At 39.5% G+C, this 15,452-nt stretch overlaps 3 protein-coding genes across 8 annotated transcripts; 1 reads left to right on the top strand and 2 right to left on the bottom strand.

Moving 5' to 3' along the window:
• Positions 1-113: 113 nt before the first annotated feature.
• Positions 114-4,357, bottom strand: IntS9 (integrator complex subunit 9). The gene is made up of 3 exons (XM_022839459.2): positions 3,015-4,357; positions 1,356-2,641; positions 114-969 (listed from the first exon to the last, which is right to left on the bottom strand). The coding sequence occupies exons 1-3, from the start codon at positions 3,256-3,258 to the stop codon at positions 562-564; spliced, it is 1,938 nt and encodes a 645-aa protein (XP_022695194.1). The 5' UTR covers positions 3,259-4,357; the 3' UTR covers positions 114-561.
• Positions 4,358-4,365: 8 nt separating this feature from the next.
• Positions 4,366-10,318, top strand: LOC111263933 (uncharacterized). 6 transcript variants are annotated; one of them, XM_086969864.1, is made up of 3 exons: positions 5,923-6,115; positions 6,551-6,610; positions 7,696-10,318. In XM_086969864.1, exon 3 carries the CDS (start codon positions 7,776-7,778, stop codon positions 8,757-8,759), a length of 984 nt encoding a protein of 327 aa, XP_086825990.1. In that variant the 5' UTR covers positions 5,923-6,115; positions 6,551-6,610; positions 7,696-7,775; the 3' UTR covers positions 8,760-10,318. The 6 variants fall into 6 exon arrangements, with proteins under 6 accessions (XP_022695198.2, XP_086825990.1, XP_086825991.1 ...); XM_086969865.1 differs by having other exon boundaries at positions 5,923-6,221; positions 6,562-6,610; XM_086969863.1 differs by having other exon boundaries at positions 5,923-6,221.
• Positions 9,311-13,070, bottom strand: LOC111263935 (uncharacterized). Its single transcript, XM_022839466.2, has 2 exons — positions 12,000-13,070; positions 9,311-11,606 (listed from the first exon to the last, which is right to left on the bottom strand). The coding sequence occupies exons 1-2, from the start codon at positions 13,029-13,031 to the stop codon at positions 11,403-11,405; spliced, it is 1,236 nt and encodes a 411-aa protein (XP_022695201.1). The 5' UTR covers positions 13,032-13,070; the 3' UTR covers positions 9,311-11,402.
• Positions 13,071-15,452: the final 2,382 nt, after the last annotated feature.

The raw sequence follows: 15,452 nt of genomic DNA, 5'->3' as shown, positions 1-15,452 counted from the left end.
ATGATTTAAAGCAGATCCCTATCCTGATCTATTCTATATATATATATATATATGTATATATATATATATATATATATATATATACACTGCTTTCCTTCTCGTGATAGATTCAATTACGTAAGTTGAAGCAGTCTTTATTACACATTTTGAATTCTCACCGCACGTCAAAGCATTCTAAATTCGTTTCATATATAGATTTTACACGATTTTCTGCCGTGTGCTTCAGCCTTGTTAGGTCTATATAATAAACGTATTTGCCTGCTAATTATTCAGGGGTTCAAACCTTGACATACACTTCATTTCGTGCTGGAAGCTGTGTCATGGAACGCCTAACGGCGAAATCAGGCGTAGAAATCGGAACATAGAAGTCTAATAATTAAAATTCACTGACTTCCCCTGGTTGGTAAGAACCTATCCGATAAGATCTGTTTTCAATCGATCTAAGCGACAGATTTGGTACGATCCTTTTAGCATACGTAAGTATTATGAATTCGTATGCTTTGTCTTGCTTTTAATATTTATCTGTGTACGCACTCAGTATTAGAACTTTTCAGTCTGCTATTAGAATTTTTCGAGACTCTCAAGAACGGCTTTTTGCACTTTACTCCTAACGGTTGTATCAACAGAGTCAAGTATATGGGTGGAGTGGTCTTCGAGACGGATAAGCACACCCTCCTTGGCCAAATGGATTGTCGTCGCATTACCCGAGACTTCAGTCTTAACGTCGGTAAAGCCAGCTTTCGTTAAACGATTTGTCAACAACTTCACATTTAATTCGCCATACGGATAACTGATCGTCGTCGAGAGATTCGGCGGTTTCTTTAAGATGCATTGATTGTTGTTAACACTCAACGTTGCTGTCACTGAGCTTACGGCGACGCCCTTTCGAGACTCCAATTCGACTGGGATTATATCGTCAGCTAGAGCGGGGTCCAACTCCACCTTCTGGATTTTGCGTTTTATTGGAATCTGAAAGAAATATATTGAGTCGTTTATTAGATATTAGGCAATTAATTGTTAGGCCGCTTTTGCGACGTTTGTATCATCAAGCCCCTATTGATGACCTTATAAACAAGAATATTGTATTAATAATTATTCGCTATTAGTTAATACTCTTTGCTCCCTCTGCCATAGAGTTTGTCTGAAACGGCCTTAATTGAGAAGAAAATATCAAAGGCTTCGTTATTAATTACTAAGCTATATTAAACACTTAAGAACAGAATGTCAAAGTTTTCGTGGACAGATATGGATATGGGCCTTATCTCATACGCTTCATGGGTATTCATATTTAAATTTCAACTTCATTACTAGAAAATCTTAAGACAAGTTTGTACTTAATATAGAATAGAACACACCTGAACTACTTCTGGTCTTCGACACGTTAAGTATCTTGCCTCAGGCTCAAGAGCTAGGGCGCATACACCGGGGGTGGCTGGACACATAGCTGGTGGTTCACTGTACTGTTTATGTGACAATAAAATATTGGGTCTAAGGTCCCGTAAAAGCTTGTTGGCTTGTGCAAAGCTGAGAGATGTATCAATTGGGTAGTACAATACCTTAATTGATACAGGCTGAAATGGGGCGACAGCATCCACATAGTTATAATCTGGCTCAGTAAATATGACGGCATTGTTAGGATCGTTTTGCCATAGCTCCATCAAATGCACAGAGTCGCCAAATCGTAATGATGGATGCCCTGCGAATACAATACACGGTATGTGGAAGTCATTCATGAACGCTTCGTCTGCTATACTTTCATACACCTTAAGCCGCCCGCATTTCATTAAATGCGAATGTGGAAACGGCTCCTCGGGAACATAGACTCGTTGTTGTTTTGACGAGGTCAACCATTCCGCCAGAATACTCGAGTATGCTAAACTTTTGTTGGCTACAGGCGATACAAAGTACATCGTATTGAACAAATTCCGACTTTCTAAATGGCCAGAAAGACACTCAAAGAGATCGTACACAACCCCTGCTGAATGGCAAGGAATCAGAACATTACCGCCTCGATTCAAGGTCTGCTCGACGGCCTGACACATTTCGCTGAGCATGGTATCGGGTATGGCCAGGGGTGTTTGGGTAAGCGAGGTCATGATCAGCATGTCCATCCCACGAAGGGGCTGATGCTCTATCGGCTTTGGATGCGTGGTCAACGTTGATGACGATGCCATGTAACCGATCTTTTCCTGATCCGACTGTATAATCCAGTTACAACTTCCAACGCAAAACCCGGCGGACACGCATGAAACATGGACGTTACCAAACACCGAAAGCTTCTGATTGAATCCAACTGTCTTCACTTTCATTAAGCAGCTGGCAACGTTTTTTGTTGTATAAATTTCCTGCCATGATGGCACTTTTTCAGCGTCTGTATTAAACGCGGCTAGATGCTTAAAGAACGACATCTCCTTGTAAATTTTATTAGCTAATTTTGGTTTTGGACATCGCTCAATATATTCGATAAGTTCGTCCATATATAAACGGCCTATCAGCGATGTAGGTTCGGTCATGTAAACTTCTCCCCTAAAAGCAGAGTTCTCAGTAATAAAGGGAAGAGCGAGCATATTGGTGTAGTTGGATATGAGAATGACATCGATGTCACCAATATTCAATAGACCTAACTCAGGAAGCAGAAATTCTGCAAAAAAAGTTTGTTGTGTTAGTGTTTTGATTCAATGCAATGACATCCGTGTAGATAATTCGCTGATATTTACATAGTGTAACAATTTGTTTTTTTTTTATACACAAATTTTACTTCGAATAGCAACATACAATGGTAATGTCAATGTCATCAACCTACTCAAAAGAAATCCTCATAGCTCTCTAATTTACCAAAAGCACAGATCTTTTATACATTTTTAATGGGATTTATAATGGGAGATTTATATTCCTAATAACGATATCATTAATGCAACCTACGTTTTGTATAGGATAACATTTCTATATTCGTAATTTTTTTTTAGTAAACGCCGCTTGCTCTTTACTTCTTTATTATTATAAAATATTTTTACCTGGTTCGGCGTTTATAAATGCCCTGCCATTATTTTCCCGAAAATCAATATGATCTTCTAGCACCCCATCTCTTGCGGTCCATGCAGCCAACTGGCTCAAACGAGGTGAATGCACCATCGTTAATGGAACAAAACTCATCACCGAACTCAGATCCAATGCACAATCCAGCATTACTAAAGAGTTTTTGTGTTTTAACACGTAACAAGGCTTATTAGGATTATCGGAAAGACAATAGAGCTTCATGATTATAATATGCACGTAAACACGATGGCAATAATGTGTAAGCGATAACTCTGGATCTTTTTAAGGGCAAGCGATATGCTTAGTTGAAGTCCGGTTTAGACGCAACAAATCGCTTACAATTGCCTAAACGTCTATGTCTCCTGTCGGGCCCCGGTTACATAAGTATCGGAACTTCTTAGATTCATGAAAGGCCACTTTACTGATTTATCCAATCGTATCTCACAGGCCACATCTTTTTAACCTCCAAAAGGAAGAATCACATACAAAAAAAATTAAAGACTCGCCTTCGTCTTTTTACTGGAAGATATTTGCGGTGTAAATTTTTGTAAGCGGTCTTAAATTCGAACGAACAGGGACTAATGCTTGTTTACTTCGCTGGTAATAACCAACCCTTATGGAGTAGCCGCCGTCGTATCCTACTATCAATTAGTCCTAAAAAACGCTGCATCGATTTGACAGACGCACCGCTGTGGGTGTCTATGAACTGTGATATTTCAAGTGTAAGTTATTGTAACATTACGTACATAATACTAACATTACAACGACGATTTGCTCATGTGTGTTGGATGTCGACTCCAAGCAGATGTTATTCTCGTATTTTCGGTATTGGCCGACCTACGTTTCGTTTTATGTTACCGATCACCAGCTGATTTGAGCGTGATGGTTTTTGATTGAGTCTAGTTCTATCGTGCGTTTGTACTGTTCCACGTGCATTGCGCTGTTGTGAGGTTCAAGTTTTGTGATGAAAAAAACGTAAAAACATTTGTAGATGGAATTACCATGCTAGGATCACATATGTGTATTTGTTTTTTCATACTTCACATATAACGGCATCTGCCATGTGGATCGGATTCACATCAGAAGAACCTTCTGAAATAATAATTTCTATTAAACAGCAACCTTGTACTAAGGAAACTTAAGCTCAAACGGCGCATCGGTAAGAGATACGCTACAGATTTCGGACTTTTTGGATGAAAAGAGGCCTCTAACTTAGAAAATAACTTACAATCGAACCGCGTGCATCGACCAGTTTGCAGCTGTAGAAAGTCACGTGCAACGTTAGGACAAAGATGACTTCACGAGATAAAGATGTGGAAAGTGACTTACCTGGCTTCTATTACGATAGACAAAAACGGAAGTACTTTCGTATCACTCCTGGACGTGCATCTAATCCACTACCGCCTGAAAAAATTCAACGAATTAAAGGCCATGAGCAGGCTGAACAAATCAAAGAGGAGATACGAAAACGTAATACGATGTCTTTTTCGAGTAAGTATGGGTCCATAAACATAGCGTAATGGTTTAAATTTAAATCTGGGGGTAACCCGCATTTCGTTTCATGCTGGAAGCCAGCTATCTGAAGTAATGCTTAACGGCTGAAGTCCGGGATGTCAAACGCGACAAATATGTTTTATATGTATAGCGAACATGTATAAAATGCGACTAGACGGGTTGCTGTTTGATAATGGTAGATAAACTCTTATGAAAACCTAAGTCTAGTCCGGAAGTCCAATATATAACGACAGAATCATGGGTGTTTTTATCTTTAGCAGGCATTGACGTGAAAATATTTAAAGAAGCAAAACTGCGTAGTCAAACCGCATGGCTAGCGCTTTCATTTCTCACTGTCGTTTACTTCTAACACTTTCAACACAAGCACTGTCGAATTTCCAGGGGCGATCGGAATTGTTTCATATAATCGTTCGTTGTAAGGCAATATTAAGTGGAAATGATCAGATAAGAATTTCTACCATAACGACAGAGTCGAACGAATTTCAGACTCAGTAGCTAAAATAATGCCTGCTATATGATGGAGGACTTTCGATTAGAAACTTAATTATGAAAATATAGGAATATATTTTGTTTTGAATTGTTTCCCTTGAATATGTTATAATTTCGCCATTGAATCGAGTCTATAGAATTTTGTTGAGAAGAAAATTAACAAAATCGGCCTCTTGTCTTTTCTCGTTTCGCTCCTGCGTACAATCACTATGTTTGCAATATTTAAATGGAATCTGTTTGCGATAATCTAGCACACAGCCTAACCCTCACCTCTGCAAACACGCTCGTCAGATGACGAGTAGAAAAAACCATCAAATGCAGTTAACTCCCCTCATTTTCACGACCTTCCGAGTATGTAATAACGCTGTCAAGATCAAATCCTAACGTTGTTTTTCTAGTCGAGTATCTCTTACGCGGCAGCTGCTATTTCTGTCGCTCTATGATCTCACAGATTATTCATTGGCTGATGTATTTTTTTTATATCTTATCTTTTCCTGTATACACCCGTTGATGACGCATTGATCGCAACATCTTATCCTTCCATGTAAATGTACTTGACCCTGTAATAACTGCTGTATTCATTTAGTGAATCTGGTTTGAACCCTGAATGCCTACTATACCACCACCAACAAGCTTCGGGCCTACCTTGGCCATTGAAACGTCTGACCTTTTTATAACATATTAAATTGTAACAAAAGCAACGTCACCGAACAAGTCACCTGTACGGCGGCAACGTAAATGTACATAACTTAAGTTTTAATTTGTCTTCATTTTCGTCCTGTTTTCACTACAATACAGCTATTTTATTAGTCTTCGCGGACTAAGTCATGGCCTAGAAGTAAACTGGCGATATATTCTTGACAGTGCGCGCTCCCTTCCTGTCGAATAGCAGCGGTCAAGTGGCAAAGAGCCGAAACGCGCAGAGTCGTTGGGAGAGGGGTATTCGTCAGGGGATATTACGGCATGTCACCACTGTGCGAGCTCACACTGTGCTACTTTTTGTTCAGTGTGCCCCGTCGTTGGACAACATTGTTTAGTGCGTTCGCAAATACTTCTTCGTTGCAATCATTAAAAGGTACTATTAGACTGCAAGTTTAGTGCTCAAGGATCAAGCGTTGATACTACTGGAGTTACAAGTCTCGAGTTGGGTGGAACTATAAATTTACAATATTCAGCCAATGGTGAAGAAAACGGTTTAGTCTTTAAAACTAATCATATTTTGCTTATACACTTACAGAAAATTTATCCTAGTTTATTAAGAGAAAACATAGATGCCTTACGTCAAGATGACTCACAAGAAATTGATAAAATGAAGGGGAGTAACAAGGTTTTTAAGGACTGGCTTTATTTTAATTACACAAATATTGTAATGGAAAAAGTCAATAAAAAAGGGAGGTTTTATTACCGCGCCGTGTCACGTGTCTTCGCAGCTCTAGAAGGCATTAGGTATCAAATTGCCGTTGAACTTCATTATTTACCGGGTATGATAAATTTGTGCGTTGTGTGTCAGCCGTTGGACAGGTCGACGTCGTGATGTTTATGGCGAAGTGATATACAGTAGTTCAACAAGGTATTCTCTTGTCTACATGCATGATAAGTAACTGCACATCTATAATTTTCAAGAAGCATTCACAGACTTTGAAGTTCGACGATTTAGTTTACTATTTTTTGAGCAAGTGTATTATTTTCATCTAAATGAAAGATATATACATCTAAAGCAAATTTAGATTTTGGATTATAATATATTAAAATAGGACTACAGGGCGAATTCGCCAATGGGTTCTGTTAATATGTAGTATGGTGCCTTTATACGTTTCACGGTCATATCTAAAGTTGCATATGTATCTTACGCCATCTTTTCCTTCCTCTTCATTTCCTTCGGAGTTATCTCTAAGTTCTTTTGCAATTATCAATGAAAACTATATAACATACTAGGCACGTCCCAATTCGCGCTTTGTTCCAAAAAAGCTTGCCTAGGCTATTTTTATAGGCAAGATATTGTTGTACTTTTTGGCCGTTATACATCTAGCCCCACATCTACTGATACGTCTTATATATTTTTCTCTACGTAACCCGGTCATATATACATATACGTATATATCAAAGTTAAAAAAAGTTATTGCCTTTATTATTAGATGCAAATTTTCAGTGAGGTAAACTTTGATGGCAATGTTATGGCCCTTAATATATAAGTTTATAGAAATATTTTTAAACCGGTAAACTAAGATAAGTTTAACGTTAAAACCGGATGCCAGCGCGCCACAGACAACATTTTGCATAAGCATTTATGTTAAACGGTATATTCTATTTGAAAACCAACCGGTAGTAGAGTATTCATTTTGTCTTTTTCAGATAATTATGTTACAATACAGTGTGGCGCTAACTTTGAAATATTGTCAAACATTTGAACCTTAAATATCTTCTACTTTATAGACCTTACTTCGAACGTTTATTCTGAAGGCATTTGCGTTTAGGAGTACAATCTTAATATATTTAGATCTCACTTCATAGCAAGCCGTTCTTTATGTAAACGGTCTGCTTGTGATTTGCTGATTGAAATTTGAATTTAACTAAGCCTCTGAGCTAAGTATTTCGAAGCACTTGTTACCTAGAGTTGTTGAGAGCTTTGTTATCAGTATCCTTTTGCTTTTACAGAATCGTTTGAGCTGCGTCAGGTGACAGGTCCATCGCGCCGAAGAGCTAAGTCGTTCCGGAGTAACGCTATTAAATCAGCCATGAGTCAAATGAAACGAAGTCTTACCTGTAAAGTGAATGCCGATTTCAATGATGTGGATCTTCAAAATCCGCTTCTTAGCATTATGTCTGAGGACATCGTGTGTACAGCGTATACGACAAAGGGCGGCTCTGGCAGTGTTGTGCTCAGTTCGAAGATCTCAAATGAGAATGGCGGTCGCTTCATTTCGCATGGACTAAGCAATTTGTTTCCGATGAACAAGATCGTCGATCTAAAGCCAATGAAGATTCAGAACGCATTTTTCGCAGCTGTTGCCTGTCAAACATTTACCCGTTCATTACAGTTTGTTAGTATACGACCCATGTTTATGGACAGTCACCATTTAGACGATCTCTCGAAGACGTATGAATTCGCTCCTACAGAAACCTTATTTTCGCTTGCCGTAACTCCGATTCTCGTGGCAGTAGGCGCGGAACGAAAAATTGCCACGTTTCAGCTCACGGATAGCCATGCATCTGAAATCAAATTTCCTATAGAAAACGTCTTCGTGCTGGAGAATGACGGTGAGATCCTGTTCGCTGGAACTAATAAGGGGAATATTCACCAAATCGACCCACGGACAGCAGTGAAGATTGACGCATCTTCTGCTATCAAGGTCGGCAGTCCTCTATCGAATTTGAAAGTCTCTCCTAGCCATGTGCTTGCTAGCGGTTACGATCACAAGCTTGTTCTATACGACCGACGTAACAGTGCAACTCCACTGGTAACTTTTGAGGAGCATAAAAACACCTGCAGACCTCACCTCAGTCTCGAGCTAAATGATCGACTAGGAATCATTGCGGCGGTGGGTAGCGACAGCGTGATACGGATGTGGAGCCTTGATGATTACAAGCTATCGGCCTACATATCTGAGGAAGACTTTGTTGGCAAAGACTCGGCACCGTGCTTCGTTGTAGCTGAGAATATGAGTGCGCCATTTTCTCTGTTGGTGTCCAGTGGTGATACACTTTCTTTGTATAAATGATCCTGGAGGTGATAAGGCAGGCATTTTCCTTGTCCGATATTGTGTACCTAAAATTTACAGTTCTCGCTAAATACAAAATATGCCTGCATAGTCTAGGAAACAAGACGATCATTGACTGCCTTGGGGCAGGATTGTGGTGAAATGGCGTTAAAATTACCTATATTATCTATACCAGCGAATTTCGTATTGTCTATTTGGTTTATGTATTTACAAAATTCGAATAGCGTTTCAAAAGGGAATTGCCTGTTGCTAGGATGTTAAAGTTTCAATTAAAAGCAATGAAAGCAGAGAAAACGAGGTAGATATTTTTAAACGTCTTTATGTAAATAAGGTATAGACCTTGGAAGTTGCCCCGAGCAAGTTGTACCCATATGTAAATATGGGGCACATTGACCTGAAGTGCCTAAACTATTGTAACAAATATTATGCAAAAAAATTGTAAGCCTATTTAAAGCAACAGTGAAAGTACTAAGACAAAGTAAGTTTTTTTCTAATAGAGAACTGTCTGTTTGTACCAGAAGAACGTTGCATGGATATGTAATTATCAACAAGAATAGACATATACATAATATATTTATAGGAAATGGATGATCAACAGAAGGGTTTTGTTTGGACAGGAGTTCGTCCTGAGAGCTGAACGGCAAAAATAAATTTCCTCTACTAACAGGAAGCTATAATTAGTAGGGGAAAATGGATTCAATAAATCTGACGCCGACCACGATAAAGATGCTCGTTTCGGCTGATTACTATCAAATTGAATGAAATTTTGTGTAGTATTTGATACATTTGTATGTTTATCTATATGCTTGCAAGGTCTTCCAACCATCTGTCTGTCGCCTAAAATGTTTCTTAAAAGTTAGCCGTACATGTCACAGAAAACTAATTGTATAACGCTAACTCAACTAAACGATTTTTCTCTGTTGACCTTCTATCGTTTTTTTTTGTCATCGATATAAGCATTTGCAAAGCGGGAAAAAATCCATATGAACTAAACGCCGTGATAAGTTTCACTTATCTTTAGGCACCGACAGATATTGGCGTCACCTTTCTGCATTTTAGAGCCGTTTAAGAAATGATAATCCTTTACGAAGTAAATTCAATTTCGTTTCATTATGTAAAATCTTTATTAGTTTTCATAGTATAATATAAGGCTTCGAACATGTGCCTACCAAGAATTTGAGGATAACCTATACACACGCCCTTCACCTGCATATGCACATTCATGAAACATTTAGAAGCGACGTTCACTTAGTTTGACAACATGATTGTATGTACTAATTGAATATTAACGAGATAATAGTAATAATAATAATAATAACCACAAAAATCGGACCACAATATTTGATAATGATAGTAGTAATTGATCAACATCATTTTAAGATTGTTGATTAGGAGTAAATACCTTGATTGGTGTGAAGTTCACTCTTCCCTCTGATCGTAAGATGATTGTCAAGCTGTATACGTAATGGCCATCAAACGGCCTATGTATTTGGTCGTTTTGCGGCATTGCTATCAATAAAATATAATCTATGTTGTTATCGTATTTTTGCTCAACAAAAGTGACGTTCTCTGTTAGTTATGCTCTCATCTTTTCACAATGAACCACTTGAAGGACAGACCTACATCCAACGCGAGCGCTACTGTGAGTAGTAATTCACTTAGCAACTGTACAATAAAGAGGCGTGTTATTTCTATTTAAAGGAATTAGTATGAAATGAATATTGAACAACGAACGTTTAAACAAGTCATACCATCGAGCATAGTTAACAGGTGGTAATGTCCTTTTAATACAAAATTCAGCTTTTAGGCTATCTTGCTCTCCACATAATTAGTATAGTTTCGTTATGTGCTTATAATCTCGTAGTATCTTGGAAAATATACGTCGGCCGCTGCAGTAATGTTGGGAATATCGAGGAGATAGCGGTTCGTTTTTACATCGGGTTTATTTGCTCTAGATTCACACCACCTCATTTCTAAGGCATATTGGTTTTGTTTACATTCTCACGCCTATTTTACCTATAACTATTGCAGTCGTTGTTCTGTACAGAAGCACGTTACTCACTGTAACTTAAAGAATATTGTTTCTAACTTACAATATTATATCACATCAAGTTTTCTTTAAGGATTCTTGATCATTTATAGCTTATGTAAAACTCCTTTTTGCAACAGAGGTTACGTCGAGGAAACGAGCGCCAATGTTTCTAAGGGCTTGCGCATACATGCGCGAATTGTATCGCCATAACGCTCCCCCTACGATACGGATTCATCATCTAATTATTGCGTCGCTTATATATCGGTTCACTGTTAGGGATACTTAAATAAGCTGATCAAATTATATATTTATGATAGCAGTAAGTAGTTCATTTCCATATTTTCAAACACACAATATTAAGGGACGTTGACTTTCTCTATAAATAGCCAAAATCGAATACACAAAAGCGGCTTAGCCTTATGAATCGACTTTTCAATCCATCATAGGAGATTTTCGCTACTGTTCAATCAACCACCAACCATCTATGCGTCGCTTATTCCATTGGGTACTCCCGTTAAGAGACGGGTCTATACAGCATTAACTTTGGTCTGCCTCCTCCGTTTGCGCCTTCAGCTCTAGCCATGTGCGTCTTCCTTCATTAGATACAAACTTTATAAGGTACTGCTGTCGATCCCTATGCAAACCATTCCCTGGTTTCGGCAGTAAAAGTTCTGGTTAGTCAAAATCTCGATGGAGATAAAATCGTCTATTCCGTACATGCCTTGCGAGTTTGGTCCTTTGAAATAATTGCCTGCCTCAGGATCAGTTGTTCCAATATCGTCTTCAACAAAAGGCGTTCCGTCGTTGTCGTATATCTATGGAAAGAATTTAAAACAAGATTACATGTTACATGTATGATTGTTACAATAAGATAAACTTTCATACGACTTGCAATTCCCCAAAACAGCAGCATAGACGAAAGCAATTGTTTTTGATAAGAATTGCAGAAATGCAATCGTCCGTTACGGCTGTTTTTAAAGCTCTTTGTACTAAAGGTAAACACTATCTGTTCTGAAACAACAGGAACACACCACAATACATTGATACAGCCCTGCTGCTTAAGCGCTCTAAAAACAAGAATAACAGCCTGTGCCCAGTTTAACCTAATTCAGATCGCCCGTATCTAGAAAAGGAAAACATTTTGGTAAGAATATGGATCTCTATCAAATCTTAATAGTACGTTGTCAAACTAGTTTTGTCAAACCTACCTTCATAGTTAGACGACGCTTCATAGGCCAGTCGGCTGAGCTGCGTTCGTTTGAGGTGCCAATGTAAACTCCGAGCATCTTCCGTCCAGCAATAAAGTCTACTGCCAGGTGAACTCGACAAGGATAACCCCCAAGAAGTGCTTTCTGATCATCGGACGTTGCCGGACTACCGTTACGGTTCATCTGCTGTAGAAGTTTTTTAACGTTGAACCAAAGGAGAACGCTTTGAGCGCTGTGGCGTACTACCCATCTAACAATGTCCTCACGTGAGTTAGCCACAAAAGGTAGTCGACTTATCTGCTGCTCTATGTTACGAATAGCCAGTGAATTTCGTTCTGTGTCGAGAACAATCATGTCCACTAATGTAGTGGGGTCTGTATTTATCTGTTGATTTTCTGGTCGCAGCCTAGTTAGTTGCGCTTCTAATATTTCTATCTTTCTCATGCAATCTCTGATCTGATCTTCCACCGACGCCCTCCTTATCTCGAGTCGGTTTACGATATCTTCTTCGACTCGTTGTAGTTCAATGAGGAGGGTTTCCTTGACACTGGAAGCGATGCGGTCGGCGTCCATCATACGGCTGCTGCTTGCTTCGCCAGAGCTAGTCGAATCGGCGACACCTGTCATACTTTCAGTGGTCGGCGACGAATACATTTTCTCGGTGACACGACATTCTTTTCGGTGCTGGCGCAATTCTTTCAGGGTACCTTCCATGCCACAGGGACAACAAAAGTTGAGCTTCTCGAGGGCGGTTATGCTAATCTTCATCGGAGTCGCTTCGCTGGTCTCGTTACATACGGAGCAACAGGCAATGTTGCGTTCTTCCGTGTCCTGAGCATGCTTCTCCGGAAAAACAAGGGCACACGAATCACACTGGACGTGTGCGCAACCTAACAACACATAATACGACACTGAGACGAAGCCACAAGGACCACACACCGGAAGCAATAGGCCGGCTACGGCGGTTCTGCTGGTTAGTTCAAAGTCGACCGGCCCACAATTTAATTCGAGGGGTAGACCGCGGAAACGCATCTGTGGTAAACAGAATGAAACAAGGAAAGGTTACGAGGCATACATTATAGTGTTATATATGTCACAGGTGTGTATAGTACAGTTCGCGTATAGAAATTGTGCGCCACTTTTTATATTGAGCATGCTAAATACGACATACTACATTAGGAACATTAACCATTCAGAGACGAATAATAGTCATCTAAGAAAAATCAGGAGGGTATTCCTCACAATCAGGTATTTGTATGAAGTTTTGAAACATCCTGCATGCACTGATTATGACCGCATAGAAATTACATTAGAATGGACCTCAATTCTGGGCTACATGAAAGAAGTAGATACAGGAATTAACGACTTAATAGTCAGCAACGACCACTCCTATCGTTATTGAGCATCGGTTACCAGAGTCAGCAAAACTCTCGGCCACTACTCTATTCCATATCAACTTATGCAATTTATCTTTTGCTGCGTGCAAACTAACGACATACTAGAGTTACTGTATGATAAACCAAACATTACTTACCTTCTTAGCTGGCGATAAAAAAAGTATTCCAAAATTAAGCAACCGAATCCAACGCGTTGTTTCCAAGACTGCTTTGGACTATCATACGCAGAGCATTCGACAGGTATTTGACGGACTCACGTGTGACTACTACCAGCCACCATACTATTAAACGAGAAAGAAGTTAGCAACTGACAGAGTGAAGCAACTTCATCTTCATTAATTAGTCGCGTACCATTGTCGAGGGGTAATCACTGTGGTTCGACAGTTTAGTTTATTCTTTATTGAACAAATCTATTATTTTCATCTAAATGAAAGATATATATGTATAAAGCGAATTTAGATGTTTTAATTATATTAAAACAGGCCAACAGCGTAAATTAGCCGACAGCATCTATTAACATTTTCGTATTTTCCACGGTCATATCTAGAGTTGCGTATGTATCTTATACCACCTCTTCCAGTATTATTCTTTTGCAATTATCTAAATATTTATTGTGCCAGGCACATAACAATTCATGCTTTGTTTCAAAAAAGTTCAAGATCTTGCCTAGGGTATTTTTACAGGCAAGATGTTGTTGCACTTCTTGACCGTTACACATTTAGTACTAAATCTACTTACACGTCTTATATACTTATCCCTACTTAACATAGTGATATATATATATATATCCCTGCCTCAAAAAATTATTGCCTTTAAAGTTGGACGTAAATTTTCGATGAAGTAAACTTTGGTGGCGATGTTAAGCCTCCGAGCTTTGTTTCGAAGCACTTGTTACTTAGAGTTGTTGAGAGCTTTGTTATCAGTATCCTTTTGCGTTTACAGAATCGTTTGAGCTGCGTCAGGTGACAGGTCCATCGCGCCGAAGAGCTAAGTCGTTCCGGAGTAACGCTATTAAATCAGCTGTGAGTGAAATGAAACGAAGTCTTATCTGTAAAGTAAATGCCGATTTCAATGATGTGGATCTTCAAAATCCGCTTCTTCGCATTATGTCTGAGGACATCGTGTGTACAGCGTATACGACAAAGGGCGGCTCTGGCAGTGTTGTGCTCAGTTCGAAGATCACAAATGAGAATGGCGGTCGCTTCATTTCGCACGAACTAAGCAATTTGTTTCCGATGAACAAGGTCGTCAATCTAAAGCCAATGAAGATTCAGACCGCATTTTTCGCAGCTGTTGCCTGTCAAACATTTACCCGTTCATTACAGTTTGTTAGTCTACGACCCATGTTTATGGACAGCCATTGTTTAAACGATCTCTCGAAGACGTATGAATTCGCTCCTACAGAAACCTTATTTTCGCTTGCCGTCAACTCCGATTCCCGTGACAACGGGCGCCGAACGAAAAACTGCCACATTGCAGCTTACGGACAGCCACGCATCTGAAATCAAATTTTTTATAGAAAACGTCTTCCTGCTGGAGAATGACGCTAAGATCCTGTTCGCTGGAACTCATAAGGGGAATATTCACCTAATCGACCCACGGACAACGGTGAAGATTGACGCATCTTCTGCTATCAAGGTCGGCAGTTCTCTATCGAATTGAAGGTGTCTCCTAGCCACGTGCTTGCTAGCGGTTACGATCACAAGCTTGTTCTATACGACCGACCTAACAGTGTAACTTGTGAAACGCATGGAAGCAGTTGCAGACCTCACCTCAGTCTCGAGCAAAGTGGTCGACTAGGAATCATTGCGGCGGTGGGTAGCGACAGCGTCATACCGATGTGGAGCCATGATGATTACAAGATATCGGCCTACATATCTGAGGAAGACCTTGTTGGCAAGGGCTCGGCACCGTGCTTAGTTGTAGCTGAGAATATGAGCACGCCATTTTCTCTGTTGGTGTCCAGTGGTAATACACTTTCTTTGTATAAGTGATCCCGGAGGTGATAAGGCAGGCATTTTCCTTGTCCGATATTGTGTACCTAGAATTTACAGTT

This window comes from Varroa jacobsoni, unplaced genomic scaffold, assembly GCF_002532875.2.
Source record: "Varroa jacobsoni isolate VJ856 unplaced genomic scaffold, vjacob_1.0 scaffold_802, whole genome shotgun sequence".
NCBI lineage: Eukaryota > Metazoa > Arthropoda > Arachnida > Mesostigmata > Varroidae > Varroa > Varroa jacobsoni.
Note: the sequence above shows the minus strand (reverse complement) of the source record. Positions and strands in the feature narration are given on the sequence as shown.

Bases quoted from the DNA above. Each gene is read 5' to 3' on its own strand.
- IntS9 (XM_022839459.2), bottom strand. From the start codon at position 3,258: ATGAAGCTCTATTGTCTTTCCGATAATCCTAATAAGCCTTGTTACGTG. The intron at 2,642-3,014 runs GTAAAAATATTT...CTTTTTTTGCAG, and splicing joins ATTTATAAACGCCGAACCAG to AATTTCTGCTTCCTGAGTTA. The intron at 970-1,355 runs GTGTGTTCTATT...TATTTCTTTCAG, and splicing joins GAAGACCAGAAGTAGTTCAG to ATTCCAATAAAACGCAAAAT.
- LOC111263933 (XM_022839464.2), top strand. From the start codon at position 6,004: ATGTCACCACTGTGCGAGCTCACACTGTGCTACTTTTTGTTCAGTGTG. The intron at 6,116-7,695 runs GTACTATTAGAC...TTGCTTTTACAG, and splicing joins TTCGTTGCAATCATTAAAAG to AATCGTTTGAGCTGCGTCAG.
- LOC111263935 (XM_022839466.2), bottom strand. From the start codon at position 13,031: ATGCGTTTCCGCGGTCTACCCCTCGAATTAAATTGTGGGCCGGTCGAC. The intron at 11,607-11,999 runs GTAGGTTTGACA...TTCTTTCCATAG, and splicing joins AGCGTCGTCTAACTATGAAG to ATATACGACAACGACGGAAC.